Genomic DNA, 21364 nt, shown 5'->3' on the forward strand with positions numbered 1-21364 from the left:
GGGGCCCGTGATACGTTCATTACCAATCAATAATAGTAGCTAGATCAAACTGTGCTCAGACGGGACACTTCTTTGTTCTCCGGACTTTGCAACAGTGGTGTCATGTCACTGGACAAAGGTCAAATGTTATGCAAAGCCGCTAAATTTGGGCACAAGTCCAAAGTCCATGGAAACTCCGTCCTCACCCCACCAGTCTGATCTAATGGCACTGACTGACCAGAGAGAAACTTGGCTATCCGCTTGATGGCGAAAGAAAAATAAGAATAATAAAGCATTAAAAAGAGAAAGGGGGTCTCCTCCTGTTCCATCTATCCGCGGCCCGTGAGATGCCTATGCCTATGCCTATCAGACAGCCACTGCTACGACAAAGCATCAGAGTCGCCTACATCCCTGAAACCGGCAATCGCTCAACTCAACAGCTAAATCATCTCCCGTTTAATTAATAGCCGCCAATCCCATGTACTATTTACGGCCGCCCTCCCATACTCAACACCCGCTGTTTATCCCTGTTCCCTACTCTTTCGCCTCCTCTGCATCTTGAAAGATGGGTTCCAGCCCAGCCCACGCGTTCGCATCGCCATCCGGCCCGGCCTTTGCGCGCTGCTCCCAATACTTGTGGTTGAACTGCCAGTACTGCTCCCCTGTCACCTCGCACCGTGCTCTGCTGAACCATGCCGGCGTAAAGTGCTCCCCGGTTTCGTCCCGCTTCCGCCGGCGCGCTCGCTGGTTCTCCTCCAGCCGGTTCTTCTCCGTCGCTGCAAAGTCATACTCTCCATCCTCCATCGCACGCTGATCAGGTCTCAGACGCGAATCCGTCGGCGCAATCCACTGCCGCAGCTTGTCGTCGATGTGGTTGAATGTCAGCACGAACGGCGTCAAGTTGAAGGGAATCCCGCCGGGTCGCTCGTTCGCCTGCCACACCAGGTACGCCCGGCTCGGGTCTGTCATTCCACCGTTGTGCAACGTCTCATCGTTGCCTCCCTTTCCTGACGCGTCGAGGTTGGCTTCGTAGCCCGGTGTCAGTCGCGCGTACAGTTTCGAGTTCCACCGTCCACCCATGCTGAACCGCACTCCGCCATCAGCATCCATAACCTTGCCCGCGACTTGGTATGCGCTTGAAACCTTCCACCCGCGCGGCTTCATCTCAAGGATCGCAACCTCTCCAGTCGTCCAGTTCTTCACTTCCATGGTACCGTAGTGGTCAATTGTAGGGTTGCCGGTAATAATGCCAATGACCGACGACGTCACCTTCTTCCACGAGTAGAAATCCTCCTTGCCACCGTTGGTCGGCCTGATTCTGAGGAACCAAGTACCCAAGTGCGCAACATCAAAAGATTTGCCATAGAACTTGGATTTGACATTTGACTCTCCCCAGTACGTCCAGTTGGGGGACTCGGCCCAAGCGGCACCAATAGGCGGGTGGTGGCTGACCTGCTCTGTGAAGAATCGGTAGTTCTTATCGGGACGAACGTACTCAAACGTTTCTCCGAGAAGAGGGTTAAACGGCTTTGCTACACGACCAATACTCGAAGCGTATTCACTAGCGGCAAAAGCCGCCACGTAGATTAGCCGCTCCAAGGAGTCGGGCCGGGACGCCGCCATATCAAGAAGGTCAGAGTACTCCATATCTTCGCCGCATCGGTACAGCAGCGACGTGGGCTCGTTGAAAGATACAGGCAAGGTCATCTTGGTCATATCTTTGCCAATCATAGATTTGAGAATACCCTGTATCACGTCAGAATGTTGTCATAAGCACAAGCTTGCAATTAACTAACCCAGAGAGAAATCTTGGGACGGTCATCCGCATCCATCTTGAGTCGATGTCGGATACCATTCTCGTAGCCCTTGAACGACGGACTGAGGTCCAGGCTAGACGAAACAACGGCTTGCGGTTCGGTAGGCTGTGACTCGGGAAGCTCAGTCACTTCCACTTCACCAGAGTCCACCGCATCAAAGAACTCCTCCCCGTCGTCGGAATCGGAATCGGAGAAGTCTGCGATCTGGTCGAGCGCCGTCTTCTGTCGTGTGAGGCTACGGCCTCCCGGCGATGTAGGGGCAATTTGAACATCCTCCTGTGCTTTTTCCAGCACCGGCGTCCCCTCCAGAGGAGTTCCCCCTTCCATAACTTCGCGTAGAGCTTTCTTGGTGAGCTTGCGCTTCTTCTCTGATTCATCTACACGAGCTTCAAGAATTTCTTGCTCTCGCGCAACTTGAGCCATGCTCTCTTCCCACATCTGTCGCATATTTGTCTCTTGCTCGAGTTTGTATTTCCAAAAGGCATCGCGGTCCTTGGATATCCTCAAAAGATCGCCAAGAAGACCCGTCAGGCTGCGGATAGCTGCATCGTATGTTGAAAGAGCCTGTGTAACCTTGGTATCGGAGAGCGGGGTAGCAGGTCGCTGTGATAGCTCAGCCATCAGAGCGTTGTGAACACCCGTCATGGTCTCGAGCTGCAGCTTGGCCGATTGTGCCGTGATGTTGAGAGCATCCTTTGTTGCACCAGGGTCTTGGCGCACGCTATGGTCGTCATAATCGTCATCGTCTTCCTCTCCCGGTATGATGGCGGCGCCATCGTGAACGCGCGATGCTCCGCCGTCAGTAGTAGCTTCAAATGCATCTTCCTCGTCAATACTACCAGTAGTACTAGCTCTTGTGAGATCGTTCTTTTGTGGGGAGAGCCTAGCGCTTGAGACTGAACGTGTCGGCAAATGCGAACTACTCTGGCGGCGATCCGAGATGCTTGCACTCTCACTATGTGATTCCTGGACCGTAAGCGCATGAGGGTCGGCCTTGGCCTGGCGGAGAAGCTCGGCACTTCTGGCCTTTTGCCTCTGCTCCTCCTTCTCTTGATCCTTGGTCCACTGGATCGAGTTGTTGAGGGCCCAGAACCAACGCTTGGCTTCGACCTCGTGGTTGGCCTTGAGCGTGTACTTGACTGAGGACTTCCCAATGATTTCAAATTTGGTCTTTTCGTCGGGACTCATGTGCAGAACAGCAATTTTCATGTAGATGGCACCACGGCAGGCCGAGCCAGCATCATCCTGGTGCTTGTAGTAGCTCAGCACACCGTCCTCGAGGACAAACCATCGCAATTGGTATCCCTTGCGGTAATTAGTCCACTTCTTTAAATAACCCTTCATTTCGCGGGCTTCCTTGCCGGCTACTAGCTCGCCGCCAGCGCCGGTGGTAGCTCCTTGCGTAGCAGCCTGGCCTAAAACAGCCTTTTCTTGAATACCTCTTTGGGCAGCCACGGCAGCGGGTGACTTTTTGAGGATGACCTTGATACTATCGTCGTGGGAGATGGACTGCGCCAGCTTGCCTTTTCGGTCACGGCGAAAGGGGTCGGCACCATGGAGTAGCAGGACCTGGATGAGGGCGATGTTCTTTTTGCGAGCCGCTTCGTGGAGCAGAGTACCTCCTGTCTCTAGAGTGACGGGCTCGGACACAAATTCGGGGCTGTTGATGTCGAGCACAGCCTTAAGGCGTGGCTCTTCGAGGACCTGTGCGAGGGCGTCGTAGTCGCCTCTTGCGATGAGCTCCTGGACCTCTCGTACTTTCTCGTCGGTATAGAGCGAGCGCGACAGCTGAAGGACCTGGAAGATTTCGGGGGTTTTGGCGAGATCAATGGGAAACTTGCCCTGCAGGTTCACGAGGGCTTCGTTAGTGGCCTTTTGCTCGAGGAGAAGCTTGACGGCAGCGGTGCGACCGTGGGTGGCAGCAATGTGTAGGGGAGTATTTCCATCGCGGTCGCGGGCGTTGACATCGACAATGCCAGCTCCATCGGATAGGATGTATTCAATAACGGGAAATTCGGCGCACTGGATGGCGAGGTGGAGGACGGTGGTGTCTTCCAGAGCTGTAGGAGCAGCTGCAGTAGAGGCGCCATTGGAGGAAGTGCTGGTGCGACGCGCGCTGTCAGCTGAGTCGCGGATGATTTTCGAAATGGCAGCCGTGTCGCCATTGCGCAGGGCCTCGACAACACGGAACTTGCGAACAGACTGCTCGAGACTAGGGACCCTGTCCTGGGCGGAGACCGCTGAGGGGTTCATGGCAGGCGGCGATGGTTGTTGCTGCTGCTGCTGTGGCTGCTGCGGCTGCTGCAGGGGCTGCTGTTGTTGAGAAGGCGTTCTGCTCAAGGAGAGCTTGCTTGTGTGGGATATGGTGCGCGAAATGGGTAGGATCGAAGACCTAGAAGGCTGCTTGGGAGATGCTGCGCCTCCAGGGGTGGATCGAGCGTCGTCGGAGCCCGATTCTTCGTTATCGCGGGTATCTCGTCGTCTAAGCAGGGCGAAGGCTGCCGAGGACCTGGAACGCTTATGCGTACTGTATGATGCAAGGTGGTGAGTAAGAGTCAGGCCGTCTACGATCGGTACGGGAGAGGACGACCCGGGCGCGGGGGGGAGGGAAACTGCAGAAGCGGGATGACGATTGACCACGGCCACTTGGCAGTGCAGTTGGTTGGTCCACTACGCGACTGGGAAACAAGCATGTGGACTGATTCGAGGGGAACAGAGTTCGAGTAACCGAGGAGGGCCATGGACTTCTATGGGCCATAGCGGGCGGGAGAAAGTCACATACCTATCGCCAGCGTCCGACATGGTGAAGCTGAAGCTTGCCTAATTGCTTTGATAATTTGCCTAAGGTGCGGGAGCAAGTTTGGAGTAATTTGACGAAGACTTGGTTTTATTTCCTGCCCCTGATTTGGCAGCAGCCTTTGGCGGGGGGGCCTCCTTTGACGATGAGGGGCGGCAAGCAAGCTTTGTGAGCTTATGTGCTGGCGCTGGCGCTGGCGCTGACGCTGGGTGCAACAGCTGGAATGGGCCGAGGGAAAGTGGTCAAGTCGTCGTCAAGGTAAACCTAGGTCGTCAAACAAGGTAAATCTAAGTTGGTTACTGGAACTATGTAAGTATGTTGCTTGTGTCCAAGATGACATGCTGACAGCAGCAACAGTGGAACAGAGGCTGTCCTGTTGGGAATGATGATGCAGCAGTACTGTACCTTGTAGTTGCTGTAGGTGCATACTAAGGTACCTACAGTACAGTACATACATAGCCCAGGCAGCGAGGAAGTGGCAGCGGCAGTGCCAGACGAGCAGTGGGATGGCGAAGCAACAGAGCTCAAGAGACTTGGGCAATTTGATGCTCAAACAGCCAATTAATAATTACTGATGACAGTGATGGTGAGAAAGGGACAATTGTGCTACTCCTTGTGTAATGAGCGAGGCGCTGACAGCGGGGTTGTTTGCTGCTGGTCGAAGCCCTCTTGTTAACTCGGCTCAAAAAGACCACCTACAAACGGAAACGTCTTCTACCACGACATCACCATCAGCCACCATCACCACTCAATTACGGAAACGGCAAAAATTCCTTCAGCCACCAGCCAAAGCCTCTCTAGCAGCTATGCGCGTTATAATGTTGGCCTCTTGGTGATTCCACCACGCCGCCGCCGCGCCGCCGCCGTTGGCGACCGGTTCACGCCGCCGAAGGTTGATCGACAGAGGCCTCACAGCAATGACGTCTTATCCTGCTCTAGTGCAGGGCCGCTATCCGTCATCACCTTGTAGGGAACTAACTAACTTGCTGATCAGCCCGAGCTGCACTTGGGCGGCGTAACGAGCAGCATAAGGTTTGGACGATGGCGCAGCCCGCATGTCACACGTCGCATGCCGCTACCTACAGTACTCACTACTGCACCATTCAGCCCCCGAACTGCGAGGCGTGGACCAGCATGCAGCTGAGGTTATATGATGGCCGCAAACGAGGCCGCTCCTCTTCCCGTGGAACCAATTTCATTATCTATCTTACTTACTCCTCTTTGAATAGGACCAGTCCTTCCGTTACAGCTGCGAGGCGCCCATAGGCACAGGCCACGGTCTACCTGTCAAGGACTAACATGCCCCTTCTCAGGGTAAGATCCATGTCTGACAGCTTTCCCATCAGCAACTCGTCCTCAGGAGAAATCAGAAAGTTGACCTTTTTCCCCATATTCCTTCCATATCTCCACCGTCCGAGGGAAATCCGCGTCTGTCCAAGGTTTTCTGCGACATGCATTAGTAAACCGGCGTCTCAACGAAGAGACGCATAAAGGCACCCTGACTCGTTGAACAAAATTGGTACAACAATCATCAACAGGTCGCACAATATTGGCAATGAGTGTTCTTTCACGAGTCGCCAGTGCTCGTGAAACTTGGCACGCAGTTTCCTCGAATGGGTAAGCAAGAGGTATCTGCGCAAGTAGATAGTTCTTGCCATGTTGGCGATCCCATGTTAAACCCGAGGTTTTCTCTACACAACGTCATGCCGTCAATTTAGCCCACAGTAAAGGCCTTCCGAGTCTTGCAGTCGGCGAGTTGCTCTTTGATATCAAGCAGATCACGACTGTTCCACAGCTGTACCCGATTGTCGTGAAGCGAGACGCGGCAGGACTGTTCGCTGTCCATGGACAGGCGGGGTCTCGTAGATTTCGAGGGGAGTCTTGCAGCGAAGATGCAAACGTAGATCTTGTGCCCATGGTCAATCAGTCATAAACATGGCTTAGCTACCAGAACAAAGAGTACATCCATGGCTGAAGTTTAGTACTTGTAAATCCGACAGAAATGTTTCAGAGGAATAGGTCTACCTTCTGCTGCGGTACGTAGCAACAGAGTTCATGTAACAATCTGCTACGCAGTCAAGTCAATGTGAGAAGGTGCCAGCATCTGCGTTGTTACATTCCTTTTGACACCTTCTATTTGCAATACAAAGCAGTCATTTCATTACTATCGACGACTGCCCCTGCCCCCTCCAATCCCTCAACTTCTTTTGCTCGCTTCCACCTCCCTTCTCTCCGTTCAAAGAAATCCCTTGGGGCCGCCCCAGGTCCCCTTGACCATGTAATTCTTGTACACCCAAGGGAAGAAGTCCTTCTTCAGGTGCCAGAACGCGCGGTTCGGCTCCGCCTGGTCCACCCCGAACGCCGCGAACGTCTCCTTGGGCTGCCCACCATACATGAACTCTGCCAGCAAGACCTTGCCGCGCTCCGTCGTCAGCGGGCACGACGTGTACCCGTCGTACTCCGCCGCCGGCTCCCCGCCCTCCGCCACCGCCAGCAGGTTGGCCACCACCACCGGCGCCTGCGCGGTCACCGCCGCCGCCGTCTTGGCCGTCGGCGTGCGGTGCACGTCCACGAGCCCCGCGGCGTCGGCCAGCGGGCTGCGCGCGACGAACGCGTGCGGGCCCATCTTGGGCACCGCGTGCAGCAGGTCGAACCGCCGCGTGACCGTCTTCGTAGAGCCGGAGGCGGCGTCGGTCACGGAGAAGATGGCCCGGTCGCCGTCGACCTCGACCAGGTCGTGCTGGAAGAGCCCCTCGACGCCGCGCTCGACGCGCAGCGCCTCGAGGGCGGCGCTGTACTTGGGCACGCCGAACATGGCCGGCAGCGCCGTGGCAAAGGTGACGTCGACGCCGCCGCCGGCCTTGTTGTAGAGACCCGCGCGTCGCCAGTGGTCCAGCGCCAGCCACATGACCTTTTGCGGCGCGCCGGCGCACTTGATCATGCCCGCGGGCTGGGTAAACAGCGCCTTTCCGCTACGCAGCGCCTCCACCGTGCGGAACACCTTGTCCGCGCCTTCGTACCCGTACACCGTCGACACCGGCGCCGCCGGGTCCGCGAGCGCCTCCGGCAAGCCCTTGATCTTGTCGTAGTAGATGTCGATGCCGGGGCACACGACCAGCTGCTCGTACTGGAGGCGGGCGCCGGACGCCAGCTTCACGGCGTTGTCGTCGGGAAGAAAGCCCTGGACGGGCTGGTCGTAATGGGCGAGGCGCGGGTCCAGGACTTCGGTCATGCGCATGCGCAGGTCCTCCTTGTCCTTGACGCCGCCGCCGACGAGCGTCCAGCCGGGCTGGTAGTGGTGCCAGCGCGCGGGGTCGACGACAGCGATGTCGTCGCGGGAGTACCGCCCGGATCGCAGGAGCTGGTGGCTGACGCTGGCGCCGGCCGCGCCGCCGCCGACGACGACGACCTTGTGGCTGCGCGAGGAGCCGGTGACGGGGGTGGTGGCGGTGGTTGCGAGGGTCCGGATGTGAGGAGCGGCGAGGACACGCGGGGAGACGGCGGTGCCGGCTCGTGAGAGAGCGGTGCCGGCAGAACGAGCGCGCATCGCGATGTCGGTGGTTGGTGTAGATGTGAAGTGAGTGAGAGAGGTTGTGAGGGAGGTGTATGATTGAGTGAATGAGGGTGGGTGGACGCCCGACTGGAGGGTGAGGTGCACGATGAAACAGAGACTACCAACGCACCGGGTTATGAATCAAGTGAAGCACAGGAAAGTGATTGCTAATACAACAAAAATGTCCAAAAGTCAACATCTTCATTTATCATAAGTCAGTCCATTTTTTCCCCAGTCTTGCCTCTTTCGGGGCGCCCTGTATCAATTGCGTGATTTTAGCAGCACTCCACCACCGCAAGACGGCGATGAACCGCACGGCTCGTCGGCCTGCTGAAGCAAGGGAAAGTAATAATAACAAAAAAAAAAAGTACATGGAGTATAGTTAATGGATTGATGAGCATTGGTTGTCGAGATATGTCTTGGCGGGCGTTGAAGCAGGTGATATGCGATGCGACGCTATACTGGGCTCATAATACTGGGAGATATGCTAGTTTGTCATGTCAAGGCTAACAGTCTGTTTGTATTGCTAGCTACACGTTCACGCGCTGGGGTATAATTGTATAGAGATCATACAGGATTAGAATTTCCAGTTCATCTCGGTATCAAGTCAGTCCCCCTCTGTCCTTCCCTAGCCCTCCTCCTCCTCGCCTTCTCGTAAATCGCCAGCATCGTCGCCGTCACCATGATATCAAACGCCGGCCCGTACCTCTCATCATTAATTTGCAGCACTCCGCACGATGACCACCCGCGCTGGCCCGTAAACACCGCCACAACTTCCTCCTCCCCCTCCCCTTCGGTGACCTCCACGAGCTTGAGGTCGCGCATGGTCAGCGCCGACGACTCCATCCCGTCCGCGCTGACCCTGTGCGTGCGACGCCATGCAAACGTCCTCCTCCTCCCTCCGTCGGGCAGCGTCATGGACCATTCGTGCGCCGAGGCGTCCCGGGAGGAGCGGTGCAGATCCTCCCACGCCATGTCCCCGGAGGAAGAGGAGGGGTCGCCGAGGCCGATCTTGGCGTCAAAGGAGAGTCGTGGGAGGTGGGCGACGGCGACGATGGGGCCGCTGGTGTCGCTGCCGGCGTGCAGGGTGAGGTTGGCCTTGTCGTGGGTGAAGGCCGACTGGTCGGCGTGGTAGAGCGGCTGCTCGTCGGGGGAGAGGACGGTGTAGTGACGAGAGAAGGAGGTGTGTTTGATCTTGAACTGCCGTGGTGTAGACATGTTGACGATGGTGTTGGTGTTGTGGTAGTGGTGATGGGTTGGTTGTGCAAATAGCCCCCTGGCTCGAGTGCTGATGTGAGGAGATGAAGATATTAAATGATAAAAATAATAAATAAATGAGATAAGAGAGGCGATGAAATATAGCTAGAATTAACTAACTTTTGGTTCCTTGCTTTCGCCCGCACTAGTTTGTGTAGAGCGTATTCATCGAATTCAGAGAATACGGTCTAGTTATACGGCAATGCTGGTGGAGATGCAACACTTTGCGTCATCGACAGGCAATCAAGCAGAGCAGTTTGCACCCATTTCACACACACGCAGCGAAACTTCAAAAGGCAAGCCAATCGTCTATATTCGTACAGTATCGACAGCACTATTCAACTCGCCCCCTTCTTCTTTCAACAAAAACTAGCTAGGTAGGTAGGTAGGTCATCGCTAATCATCATATGTCCAGATCCCTGGAACGATGCACGCAATTATTAAAAAGATTTTGTGAGCTTTTTTCATCATTCGCTCCAACCCCCCACCCAAAAAGAACCGTGGACGGCAACAGCTCGATCCATCATCAAACGAGCCGCCCATCTTGCATCGACAACGCTTCGTGAATCGAGGCAAAGACAACGAGCATTTTCACAATGGGCGTTTTGTGATATCGCAAGGCAAGAAAAAATCACCCGTCGCCATGACTCCATTTCCCCACCCCCCATATATAAAAAACGAAGAGAGGAACAACAAGAAAGTGTGTTGTATGTGTCGGGAACAAAGGGAATAGATAAGAAGAGGATGCTGAGCATCAAGGAGGAAATAGTGCCACCACGGCAGCAGTATATATTGTTCAGCATTTGTATGCACCATTTCTGGTATATTATAGTAACATCTTATCAAGCTCTAGTTCAGGATGCCGTCCCAAATACCCTGGCCCTGGTGAAGGACCGAGCGCGGGTCGGCAGCCCGGAGGAAGCCACTGGCAGCTTCAGTAGAGCAGCACAGTCTCTTGTGGGGAGTCCTCTTCCACGTGGGTTCCGGGGCAGGGCATTTTCCGTGAAGGAGGTGGCGAACGTTCTCTTGAAGAGGGCCCTCTTCCTGGAGAAAGTCGTCCACCAGCGAAGGACGGGTGCGCTTGCGACTTACGCGAGCAGTAGGCGTCGAGTCGGCAGAGCGTATATCCTCATTGTGCAACGTCTGTAGATTTTGCAGGGTGCGTGCGGCATCGTAGACAGGGTCTCGCATCAACTCTTCGAGTTCCTCTTCGCGTCTGGCCAAGGGAGTGTCCAGAGACAGGTTGTCCAGCTTCGTAACCGGGCCGGTGTACGATTCGGGTGACGACGAAAAGATGTGCTCATCAAAGTCCTCGGGGACGGAGGGGACAGTCGGCTTCTGGCAGCTTCTCTCATTCATCGCCTTGGCCACCGTCCCGCGGAATCGCGAAGTCATCAACTTGGAGTTGACGCCCGCGCTAGCGAGGGACGAGATGGACGAGATAGATGAAGAGCGGGAAGAGCGAGAGACATCCGAAATCATGGACTCGGGAGATGAGGCAGTGGAGACAGAGTTGGCGAGCGAAGATCTGCGGGCCGGGCAGTAGCTTTGGGGAGACGAGGTCACCGACGAAATCGGGAGGCGATCCAGATGGTGAGCACTGGTGACGGAGCTCGCTTGGGCCATAGCAAGGCACATAGCGCTTGGCTTCTTGTAGGATCCAACACTCACTACAGGAGTGCATAGACCATTGGTCTGCGGAGTCAGGCGAGGAGTTGGCAACAGTCCAAGCGCGGGGGCAAGGCCACCGGCGGAGTAGGCAGGGGTGCTCATGGGTTCCGCAGCGGCGACGGGGGCCAAGGTGAAAGCCTTGGGGGCAGTAACATCCATAGTCGCAGCGATGGCAGCGCGGCTGTCCACCGAGGGGTTGAGGATGTTACGGAGAGAGAACGCACAGAGATCGTTGGGTTTGGTGCTAGGCAGAGGGAAAAGCCCCTCAATGTTGGTCAACTCCGGGTTGAGCCTCAGAATCAGGTTGCGCCACTCAATGCTCTGCTGCGACATAGTCGAGGTGGCACTGGGCGATGGCGGTGACGGAGGAGGGGTGTACTTGAGGACGATCTCAGTCCAGCGCTGGAAAACCTCATCAGCAATATGGAGTTTCCAGTTGACAGCGAGGAGAAACGATATTTCGTTCTGGTTGATTTCATGCGTGTTGAGACCAGAAATCTTGCTCCAGGCGCGAGCAGAGTAGTTGCGATCCTGGAGGTACTTGGAGGCGAGAATCAAGGCGGCGAGGAACATGCGTCGGCCGCACTGGAGGGCACGGTCGGCGTGGCGGTCCTCGGGCTGCTCCATGGTGAAGTTATACTTGGGCACATGGGGTTTGATGAGAATCAGATAGTAGAGTGCAACCTGTAGGGTCGAGTAGCTGGTGCGCGAGCGACGCAGAGTCTCCTGGATAAAGGTACGCAGAGGTAAGACAGCCTTGCTACCGAGCTCGGAGCGGCAGGCTGCCGAGGAGAGCGGCCAGATTGCCTCGACGATCTGCGTCGATGAGTCTATATGGGGCGATTGTGTGAGACAGGCATTCCGGAAAGCTAGAATGGGTAAAAAAGTTGCACAAAACATACCAACAAGAGAGTCGACGAAGTTGACTTTGCGGTCGCATTGTCTGACAAGGGCGGGGGGGCAGGCGCCTCGTGCGCGAGATCCAGGGCCGGAGCGGCGGGGGTTCTGGCGCAACTCCTTGGGGAGAGCCTCAGAAACAATGGGCTTGGTCAGAGACGACTGATACTTGCCTACATGAGCAAGCGCGGCAGGCTTGCGGTAGTAGGGGTCGCAAGAGTCGGAGTCGGAGGTGGAGGAAATAGAGGTATCATCAGAAGATTGGGAGGAGGTGTCAGACCAGGTGGAGTTTGTAGTCGAGACGGAAGAAGTCAGGATGTTGTTGTAGGTGGCGTATTGGTTGTGTACGGAGGAGATGTAGGTCGGGGAGATGACGTTGTCGGCCGGCATCTTGGAGGGTGGGTGTATATTATATTATGGTGAAGGCTTGAAAGATGCGAATTGAGTTTCAAGTAGCGGGATGTTGTATATTCCAGTCGCCGTCAGACTTTGTCAAATCAGAGGCGAATCGTGAATTACCGTTGAGCAGAACGTTTGGCAGTTACCGTATCGAAGTAGAGCTAGCTTTGTCAAGGCATGCGAGGATGTCTCAACAAAAGCTAATGTCCGGGCGTGTGAGGCAAAAGAGAAAGCTAGACGTTGAGACCAGTAAAGACTTTCTTCACACTGATGATGGAACCGGTAGACAAGGCAGAGACGGCGACTGGGATAGTTGTGTAGGGTGCAAGAGGCATTTCGTCAAGACTGTATAATCTGAAGAAATAGGTAAGAGGGCAATGGAAGACTGTTTAAACGCAGTCAACCATTGACAGGTAGGAGGCGTGACGAAAGAGGATCGAGTCAGACAGTGGTCATGCAGGCGAGGCGAGGTGTTGTAGAGTGGCGAGGTGTGGTGAGTCGGAAGCCTGGGGCGACGGTGAAGACGCGACCGTTAGACCGTGGTTGGTGATATGCAGGTACAGTATGTGTGATGTGCGGCTGCAAGGGACGGGGCGCCAACCAGGGATATATTTAACAGAGGGGAAAGGCAAGGGCAAGATGTGACTCTTTTACCGCAGTAGGCAGGGCGAGGACAAGGAGAGGCCGATGGTGACAGCCTGGGAGGCGCGGCGTGTGTGGGTACCGGGAGGCGGCTGTGTGACTCTTTTTTTTCTTTGCACGGGGGCGGGCTGGTGGCGAAAGAGGCAGCAAGTGCTGGGTTGACAGGCGGGCAGGTAGGTACCTAGAGGTGCCAGAGGGGGAGTTGTGGGTGGCGTAGGCCGGAGCTGAGCGCAGGCAGAACAGGCAGTGACCTGGAGCTGACAGGCGGTTTCGGAGGGAGGGGCGACAGTGAGCGTCAGCGCTCAAAGGGACCTAATTCCAGGCACCTGTTGGGTTGTAGGTATTAAGGGAATGAGTAACACAGCAAAAGCGTTCGTTGCTGTGAGTCGTGCGGGTTTCTCGGGATGACGAGGAAGAAAGAGGTCGGCAGAAATCGATGTTATTCGCACAGATTTTCTGTTTTTTGTTTTCAATTCTTCGTTTGTTTCGATGCACGGCTGGTAGAAGCGGCGGGTGGCGTTTCTATCTTGGTGCGCGTTTGCAGAGATGTCTTTTTCGGAGGGGTCGCAAGGTACAAGTTAATGTCACTGCGAGCGTTGGTTGAGTTCGAACGGAAGATTTTTCGAGCAAAACAAATCGAGAAAGACGTTGCTTTTACTCTGCAGGAGAAGGCCGGCAAAGTATATAGACGAAAGAGATCGGTTCGAACAAGGGAAAAGACGAGAAGGAACAATAGACGAGTACAGAATAGAACCAAATAAATGTCGATAATGTATCAAAAGAGTAGAATAATTGCGCCGTGGAGTGGAGAGATAAACCAAAGCAGACTTCGAGGAGTCGCTGGTCGTTTACAGGGCGAGTTCGAACTTCATCGCGACGGCTGTGCAGTTCGATGGGAGGAGGAGGCGAAGAGTCACGACGAGGGCCACAGTTTAGTTTTGAGGAATCGACGAGCATGAATGACAAAGGCTGGGGGAGGTGTACAAAGTACCTTTAGTATGGTGTGGACGCGTAAAAGGTACCTAAGATGATCATGGTCTAATTGTGGCCTTCCAGTTTCTCTGTACCCAAGTACGGCGGGCGAACCAGTGCGTGAGAGGCCATACGATTCTGCCAGCTGCACACGGGGGGGACCGCCAGACTCCCCTTGATTCAACTTTGCTCGACTCGTTACGGCGCTGCTGACAGAAGCGGATTAGCGCCGGTACCTGCCATCATCCCATTGGTCCACGGCGAGCCCAGGCGCTCCACCAGACTGGTGGAGCGTGGCCCCGGATGTGGCCATTGAGGCGTTGGCTGCGCTGAGGCAGCGTGGCGGCGCCCTTGGTACCGGGTACCAACAACTTGCAGCGTGTTGCCTGCGTTGCCTGTCCTCCCTGTTTCTATGAGGGATAGTCGCAGCTTTTTTCCTATTTTGCCCTTTTGTCTTCCGCTCTCAAAATTATAGTGTTGCTCTCGTTTTATTTACAGTTTGCCGCTTCTCTATAGTAAAAATGTGTACCTAGGCGTGCGTTTGCTGCGACATTGCATAATGCCCCCATCTGTCGTGAAGGGGAGGGGCCAATACCTTTTAGCGTGTCTCTGGTTTGTGCTTGGGCGCCGAAATGGGTGGCGGACAGCAAGGCATGCATTTATTACTAACTCCTCCATCCTTCCGTACCTAGGCAGTAACTAGATTCAAGAACCCATTTGCCATCCAAATATTGGAGGGCGCGGAGCATTGTGAGCGAGCACGCAGCCCACTTGATATTACTCTCTCTGGACCGTTCGCCGCCGTCGTGGCGAACATGACTCCTCTCACGTTCACGATGGACCAGTTTTCCCCCGCAAGCGATAAGCATCTTGACCGATGTGGCCTCTGTTTGGGCGGCCATACTTCGCGTCACGTAGTACCCAAGCAAGCAGGCGCACTCGGCTGCACAAGAGGAGGGGTTCGCATGAATTAATCAATCGCGGGCGGTACTGCATGTCGTCGTACAGGAGGAGGCTTTTTCCAGTTACCTGACATCACACTTCACGACCGATTGCTTGATTCTGCCTTGTACTTGGTACATGAGTAGGCACTTTGCCACGGGAGGAATCTCACACCTTGGCCACGACCAGGTTTGGCTTGGCGTCTGTCGCCCTCTTCGTGGCAAGTCATGTCAGATAATCACCAGAACAGCAAGTACGGGTTGGTGCCTGAGGACGCAGGGTCAGTCGCGCTGGCAGAATGACGCCGCAACGAGACTGGTTGGTTTGCCTCACAACCCCTGTAATTTGCCACAAACTCGCTACCCTGTATGAGTCGTTTGATTGACAGGCGTAATATCCGTGTGATTTGCCAAGGCCATGAAGGTTCGGTACCGGTTTCTTTTCTTCCCTCATTGCCAGTAGTATTGATACAAAAAAAGAAGAATAGGCCGAGATGTCAGTACGCAGTCTGTTTCTCCGGCACTGTCTTGGCTGAAGAGTCACCAATGAAGTCCGCCATAGATGTGTTAGTAATGCCCGACGCTGAGTGGTTGATGCATTGGGATCTCCTCTACCGCCTTCCGGATCTGGTCTGCACCTACATACTCACTCCTACGCTGGTTGCAAGTTGAGAGAAATAGAGTTTTGGAACTTCACAGCCGGCCACACACTACAAGGTATAATATAATTACTCTGCTACATCTTCCCCGTATTCGCGCATAGACACAGTAGTGGTAGCATTACGCAGCTCGCAAATAATTGTGGTTGTCGTAGCTGAAGAGGGAGCCCTGCGGAATGGTATCGATAAATCAGAGTAAACCGTAATCCATAGACATTACACAAGTCAGTTATCAACGCGGGGTTCAGAATGGTGCTATTTTTACCACTGAGACTGAGACGGAAAGTTAACCCCCTGGCTCAAATCTATAATTCACAGCCACGGTGTAGTGGCTTAGTTGTTAGAGATTGACCTTGCGCTGTTGTCTCGCCCGGACGGCCGGACTCTTATTAGCAGTGACGAATAACAGCAATCCGTGGGCCGGACGGAATTCGGCTATTATGTGCTAATGCGCCCGCCCGAGCCCGCCCGACAGCGCAAACACAAATATGACTTGATTATTACAGGAGTTGAATACTGTAAGTGGTCACTACAACCTGCTGTATCATGCTTGTTGCTCCGGAAATCCCGCTGCGCGTTGTGTTTCCATAACCATACCGACGCTCCGTAGGTGGTTCTTTCTGGTCTCGTTTAAACAACCTGTAGCCAAAAAGAAAAGAAAATCAGAAAAATCGCAAATTTTTTCCTTTAATAAAGCTGGTCTCAAGATGCGTCCCAACGATGCCCGACCAAGCAGCGGCTCGTAGAGAATAGCTCGCCCAAGCCTCTCCAAGTCGTAAGTCGTGGTCTCCGATGACTCAACGCCATGGCGCGATTCAGGGGGGACAAAAAGGCCAGACAGCAAGTCAGCCAGCGCCCCCACCCAAAAGACCAAGTGAATATGGCCACGAGTTACGGCCAAATCAACCTTTTCGCGCGTTGCAGCCCAGTTCTCGGGATCAGGCTCGCTCGCGCCGGCTGCCGCTGCCTAGAAAATTCACGATGGGTGGATTGTTTTTTGTCATCACCTGGGCCTGCCGTACATAGCCTGATCATGCACGTCATTCCCACGCCCCTCTCGCGTGGCCCTTACCAAGTTAACTCCATGATGGCTGAATCATTATGAACACCGTGCCAGAAGCCTTGTTCTTGCACGGGCCGGACGGTGTGACGACCGGCTGACCACTAACGTGGAAGTGGTTGCCTGTTTCGAGAAGCTTCAGGGAACGACTTATGTACATACATACCTTTTACTTGGAAACGCGCTAAGGGCCAGGCAAGAACAACACATGTTAACTACCTAGGTCGTTATTATTGTATAGTACATGTGTATCTTTGTGTGCATATGATAAACTTATTAGTAAAATAATCTAGCGGTAATGTAGGCCAGGCAGCAGAGGCGAACACGTCAATACTTGGCTTGCCCTGCAAGCGCGGGCCCCAAAATCCGCGCCCAACAAGTAAGTACAAATTACATCTCGGAGCTCATCGATAACAGCCATGCGGAAATCAAAGCGCGTCATGACCAATGCGGAAACACTGACAGGCCCCGATCATCGGTCATCCCAGAACTCGTAGGCGAAACCGGTGTGCCTGCAAACGACTTCTCTTGGTCGCTCCGACATCGCCCGTCGTGGTCCGTCCCGCTCCACCAAGCCAGGCAAGCTGGCTGTGGGCTGTTGGTGCTCACGCGACAACGTCATCTCATGATGCCTTCAGAGGCGGCGTGCGTTGCACCTCGGAGTCATCCTTCCCACTCCTTCTTTCGCAGTTGTGGCAACTCCAGGCAGCAGGGCTGGCCCGTGCTCAGCCCGGGCCATGAGCGTGGGATATGAGCGTGGGATCGGGATGGCTGCCTTTCTTGATGCGGCCTTGTCTCTTAACTCTTATCTGTTATCCCGCAACATGAGGTCTGGCCGAAAACCTGAGCCATTTGCTACTTTTGCAAGGGTCCAGTTGCCAGCCTCTTTGCACTATTGATCAAAGATCGGCCCGTCATTGAAACACAAGGCGGCTATAACGCCGCCTCATCTTGTCCTGTGCAACACCCTTCAATCAACTCGCTTCCGAAAACCAACCGGACGCTCTCAACCGTAAACCATGCCGTCTCACCCAATCATACAGCATAAACACACCGTGCTTACTTAAAAATATCGCAATTCAGTCTCATGTAATCAACCTAGCAAATCCTAAATGATACAGCACTTTGGAAAGTCACACACGGAGGAAAATCATTCCTTTCTTATCATCTGTTTCCCGTTTCTTTTTCTTTATTCCCAATAAATCATTCAAAGGCCTCTTCAGCAAAAACCGTCACACTATTGGCCTTGTAAAAGCCAAAATCTCTCATCTAAGATGCCATGTAGGTGCTGGCATCAACGCCCTCCTTGGGGAACTCGCTAAAGTCTGGTTAGTATCAAGGTAGCCTCTCACTATAGAAAGCAGTATGACTTACGGAAGAGCAACCTCGAAACGTTTTTCGATTTCGCCGAGCACTTTCTGGTCATCCTCGCTGCTGACAAACGAAATGGCGAGACCCTTGGTACCGAAACGCCCGGCACGGCCAACGCGATGAAGGTAGGAGCTGGCATCGGCGGACAGGTCGTAGTTAATGGCTAGGTTGATACGCTCAATATCGATACCACGACCGAAAACATCAGTAGCAACGCAGATGCGCTTCTTGAACTCCTTGAACTCCTTGTAGCGACGGATACGCTCCTCCTGGCTGACGCCCGAGTGGACAGCGATGGAGGGGAAGTTGCATTCGCGGAGCAACTTGTCCAGCTCAGTAGCGCGGACTGTGCTTCGGACAAAGATGATGACCTGGTTGAACTGAAGCTCATCGAGAAGGTCGTTGAGCTTGCGGTTCTTCTCCTTCTCATCAAGTTTGATGTAATACTGCTGCAGACCGTGCAGAGTAAGCTTGGTGTCCTCATCAACGTAGTGCTCGGTAGGGTTCTGCATAAACTTTTTGCAGATGGGCTTGACCTCCTCTGACAGAGTGGCCGAGAACATCATGACCTGCTTCTGATGGGGAGTGGCGCGGAAAACGTCTTGCACATCAGTGCGCATATCTGTGCATTGTTAGTGTTTTCCATTTCATTGATGCAATCCAATCCTTTGCGGAACTGGCATACCGGGTTGGTCAAGCATCTTGTCGCACTCGTCGAGGACAAAGATACGAACGCTGCCGAGACGAAGAGCCTTGTCGCGGACAAGAGCCTTGAGACGGCCTGGGGTACCGACAATGATATGAGGGCACGTATCCTTGTTCTTGAGCGTTTCCATGTCGGTCTTGATGGGAGTACCACCATAGAAGACACCAGTCTTGATGTCGGGCATGTACTTGCTGAAACGGTTGTATTCATCGCGAATTTGGTAGGCCAGCTCACGGGTGTGGCACATGACCACAACCGAGACCTCGCCGTTGACAGGCTCGACCTGCTGCAGGGTGGCGAGAACAAAGACGGCAGTTTTGCCAAGACCGGATTTGGCCTGGCAGATAATATCACCACCGAGAAGAGCCTGGGGAATACAGGTTTGTTGGACTGTCGATCGAGTGAATGTTAGAAAAGTGTCTTGATACGTGTAAAAAAACGAGTGGCGTAGAGTCAAGCATCAGTCCGTCCATCGTCGCAATGCGGTCGCAAGTATGCAATCAGATGCACATCCAGCCACGCAGTCCTGCCGAGCGCAGACATCAACGACCTTGTTCAAGGTTTTGGAGCATGTCTGGCCCTCCATGTACTATACCGCAATGATACCAATAGGCCATTGCGCATCAAACAAGGGAGTTTGCCTTGCCGTCTTTTACCAACGGTCTGCTTGCGCCTCGAAAGGTTCTCCCACCAGGACTGGTTGAGCTCCACTTCCGGATTCTTGTCGCATTAGACAATGACGGCGAAAGGAATCGAAATGCGCGGGAGCGCCTCTTCTTCAACAAGGAGAGCTGCCAGTTGACTGGCTAGCCTCGTTACGAAGAAGCGCATTCGTATTCAGATGAACTGGGGCCATGTTTCAGGCGCACCAAGATCCATGGCGTCGTTCCAAAAGACCGAGAGGCCTTGCGACAGGTATCCATAGTCTTGCTGTCTTCCAGGCGCGACTAGATGATTCATGCCAGTGTGCGTTGCCTCAAATACCCGCCAAACGGTGCGAGTTGCTGTTGCGCGCAAATTGCGAGATGGACGGACACGTTCCTCTCCCGCCTTCACTCCTTTGTATCAAGAAAGAAGGAAAACGGGAGCAAACAGGGGACGGGGAGGGAGAAATTGATGCTTTGTTTGTAGGTGATTAGAATGTGTGCGATGATAGCAGGACTAACCCTCCGATGGATGCTCGAAACCGCAGTCTCCGATGGCGCGCAGAAGCTCGGGCTTCAGCAGGAAGTCGCGGAAACCGGTGGAGTGGATGCCGACATAGCTACCCTTCTTGTCGACGCTGCTGTTGGCAGCGAGATCGCCCTTCTTGGTGGCGGCGTTGGCGGTCTCGTTAGCGCCAATCTCCTCGTCGGAGTAGTCAATGAGATCCTCCTCGTGCGACATGATGGGCGATGCTTGTTGTCTTTTTTGCAGCGTGGTCGGTTTTCGGGTGTCAATTCAACGAAGTGAGGGTCGAAAATCCTCTTTTCTAATGTGAACGGTCGAGGCGATAGAAGGTCGTGTCGTCCAGCGGCGCGGGAGTGGCAAGAATAGTGACAGAAAAGCCTGCGTTTGGCTTTTGTTGTCGTTGGTGGCGAAGCGTGTTTTCGGGCGAACAGGTGAGGAAAGGAACGCGAGCGGCGAAAGAGGATAGAAAGGATGAGACGGAGTTAGAGCGAACTGCGGAAAGAAGAATGAGTCTGAGGAGAGAAGCAGCGAGATCCGGCAAACTGTTCCAAAGATGATAGTTGATGGAGGGGAAGAACGGGGGAGGATCCTGGCTCAGCGTTCAAGGCATGCAAGGGAGCCAGCTTGCTGGGAGCATGGGCCAACTGAGGTGTTATCACGTGACTGGTGCCCACCGTGCCTGAATGAGGGTGGCCTTGCTGACATTTGTACCACTCGCGGCTGTGTGCAGCAACACTAACCTGTGGCAGGCAAAATTTGCGACAGCCGTGGCTGGCTGCATAATAAGGTTCCTAACTTATGAGAGCACAACTTTTTATTTGCGGCTCCCGTCGAGATCCCTGAGATTACGGTTGCAAGCAAACTGGTAAACGAGCCATAATGGCCAAGTCAAAAGCACCGCCCGGTGTACAAAACAGACACATCTACACCCGAGCCTCGTATCTTTACCAAGCTGCCGCCTTTCTCGCGACTGCTTCCTTGGAGTCGCCGCCACCGAGTCAGGCTGCGTCGGCCGCCCCTGACGACAAGCCCAAGGACTCATCCTCATCACCCTCTCCCACCTCAGCGGGCGACTCCTCCTCTACCTTAGGTGGCAGGGCCCTGCGCAACGCCTCGCGGCGCCTCCTCGGCGACATGCGCGCAGTCACGCGCAAGGCGCTGATACGACAGCGACCCGAGATCAAGCGCACCGTGTGCCGGCGCTGCGACGCGCTGCTCATCGAGGGCCGCACGTGCGACGCCGTGGTCGACAACGCGAGCCGCGGGGGGCGCAAACCCTGGGCCGACGTCCTCGTCGTCCGCTGCCGCGCGTGCGCCGGCGTCAGGCGGTATCCTGTCGGCGAGCCCCGGGTGAAGCAGGTGCGCAAGGGCTTGCGGGCCAAAGCAGATGCAGGCGCGCAACAAGTCGGGGCTTCTGGGCAAGAGACAAAATGATGCCAGGATGTGGTGGGTGTGAGGGTTCTTCGGGAGGGG

At 54.5% G+C, this 21364-nt stretch overlaps 6 protein-coding genes across 6 annotated transcripts; 1 reads left to right on the forward strand and 5 right to left on the reverse strand.

Moving 5' to 3' along the window:
• Positions 1-513: 513 nt before the first annotated feature.
• Positions 514-4598, reverse strand: ISF_03799 (oxysterol binding protein; the record flags this gene model as incomplete). Its single annotated transcript, XM_018847405.1, has 3 exons — positions 514-1725; positions 1776-4305; positions 4579-4598. The coding sequence occupies 3 exons, from the start codon at positions 4596-4598 to the stop codon at positions 514-516; spliced, it is 3762 nt and encodes a 1253-aa protein (XP_018705612.1).
• A 2231-nt stretch (positions 4599-6829) lies between these two features.
• ISF_03800 (sulfide quinone-reductase) lies at positions 6830-8140 on the reverse strand (the record flags this gene model as incomplete). Its single annotated transcript, XM_018847406.1, has 1 exon — positions 6830-8140. The coding sequence occupies one exon, from the start codon at positions 8138-8140 to the stop codon at positions 6830-6832; it is 1311 nt and encodes a 436-aa protein (XP_018705613.1).
• Positions 8141-8737: 597 nt separating this feature from the next.
• Positions 8738-9364, reverse strand: ISF_03801 (hypothetical protein; the record flags this gene model as incomplete). Its single annotated transcript, XM_018847407.1, has 1 exon — positions 8738-9364. The coding sequence occupies one exon, from the start codon at positions 9362-9364 to the stop codon at positions 8738-8740; it is 627 nt and encodes a 208-aa protein (XP_018705614.1).
• Positions 9365-10252: 888 nt separating this feature from the next.
• On the reverse strand, positions 10253-12361 carry ISF_03802 (Cyclin PHO80-like protein; the record flags this gene model as incomplete). Its single annotated transcript, XM_018847408.1, has 2 exons — positions 10253-11904; positions 11977-12361. 2 exons carry the CDS (start codon positions 12359-12361, stop codon positions 10253-10255), a joined length of 2037 nt encoding a protein of 678 aa, XP_018705615.1.
• A 5552-nt stretch (positions 12362-17913) lies between these two features.
• Positions 17914-20107, reverse strand: ISF_03803 (ATP-dependent RNA helicase; the record flags this gene model as incomplete). The annotated part of the gene is made up of 4 exons (XM_018847409.1): positions 17914-17962; positions 18019-18637; positions 18701-19111; positions 19888-20107. The coding sequence occupies 4 exons, from the start codon at positions 20105-20107 to the stop codon at positions 17914-17916; spliced, it is 1299 nt and encodes a 432-aa protein (XP_018705616.1).
• Positions 20108-20770: 663 nt separating this feature from the next.
• ISF_03804 (RNAse P, Rpr2/Rpp21 subunit) lies at positions 20771-21325 on the forward strand (the record flags this gene model as incomplete). The annotated part of the gene is made up of 1 exon (XM_018847410.1): positions 20771-21325. The coding sequence occupies one exon, from the start codon at positions 20771-20773 to the stop codon at positions 21323-21325; it is 555 nt and encodes a 184-aa protein (XP_018705617.1).
• Positions 21326-21364: the final 39 nt, after the last annotated feature.

The sequence above is a fragment of the Cordyceps fumosorosea genome, assembly GCF_001636725.1.
Source record: "Cordyceps fumosorosea ARSEF 2679 chromosome Unknown scaffold_7, whole genome shotgun sequence".
Classification (NCBI taxonomy): Eukaryota; Fungi; Ascomycota; class Sordariomycetes; order Hypocreales; family Cordycipitaceae; genus Cordyceps; species Cordyceps fumosorosea.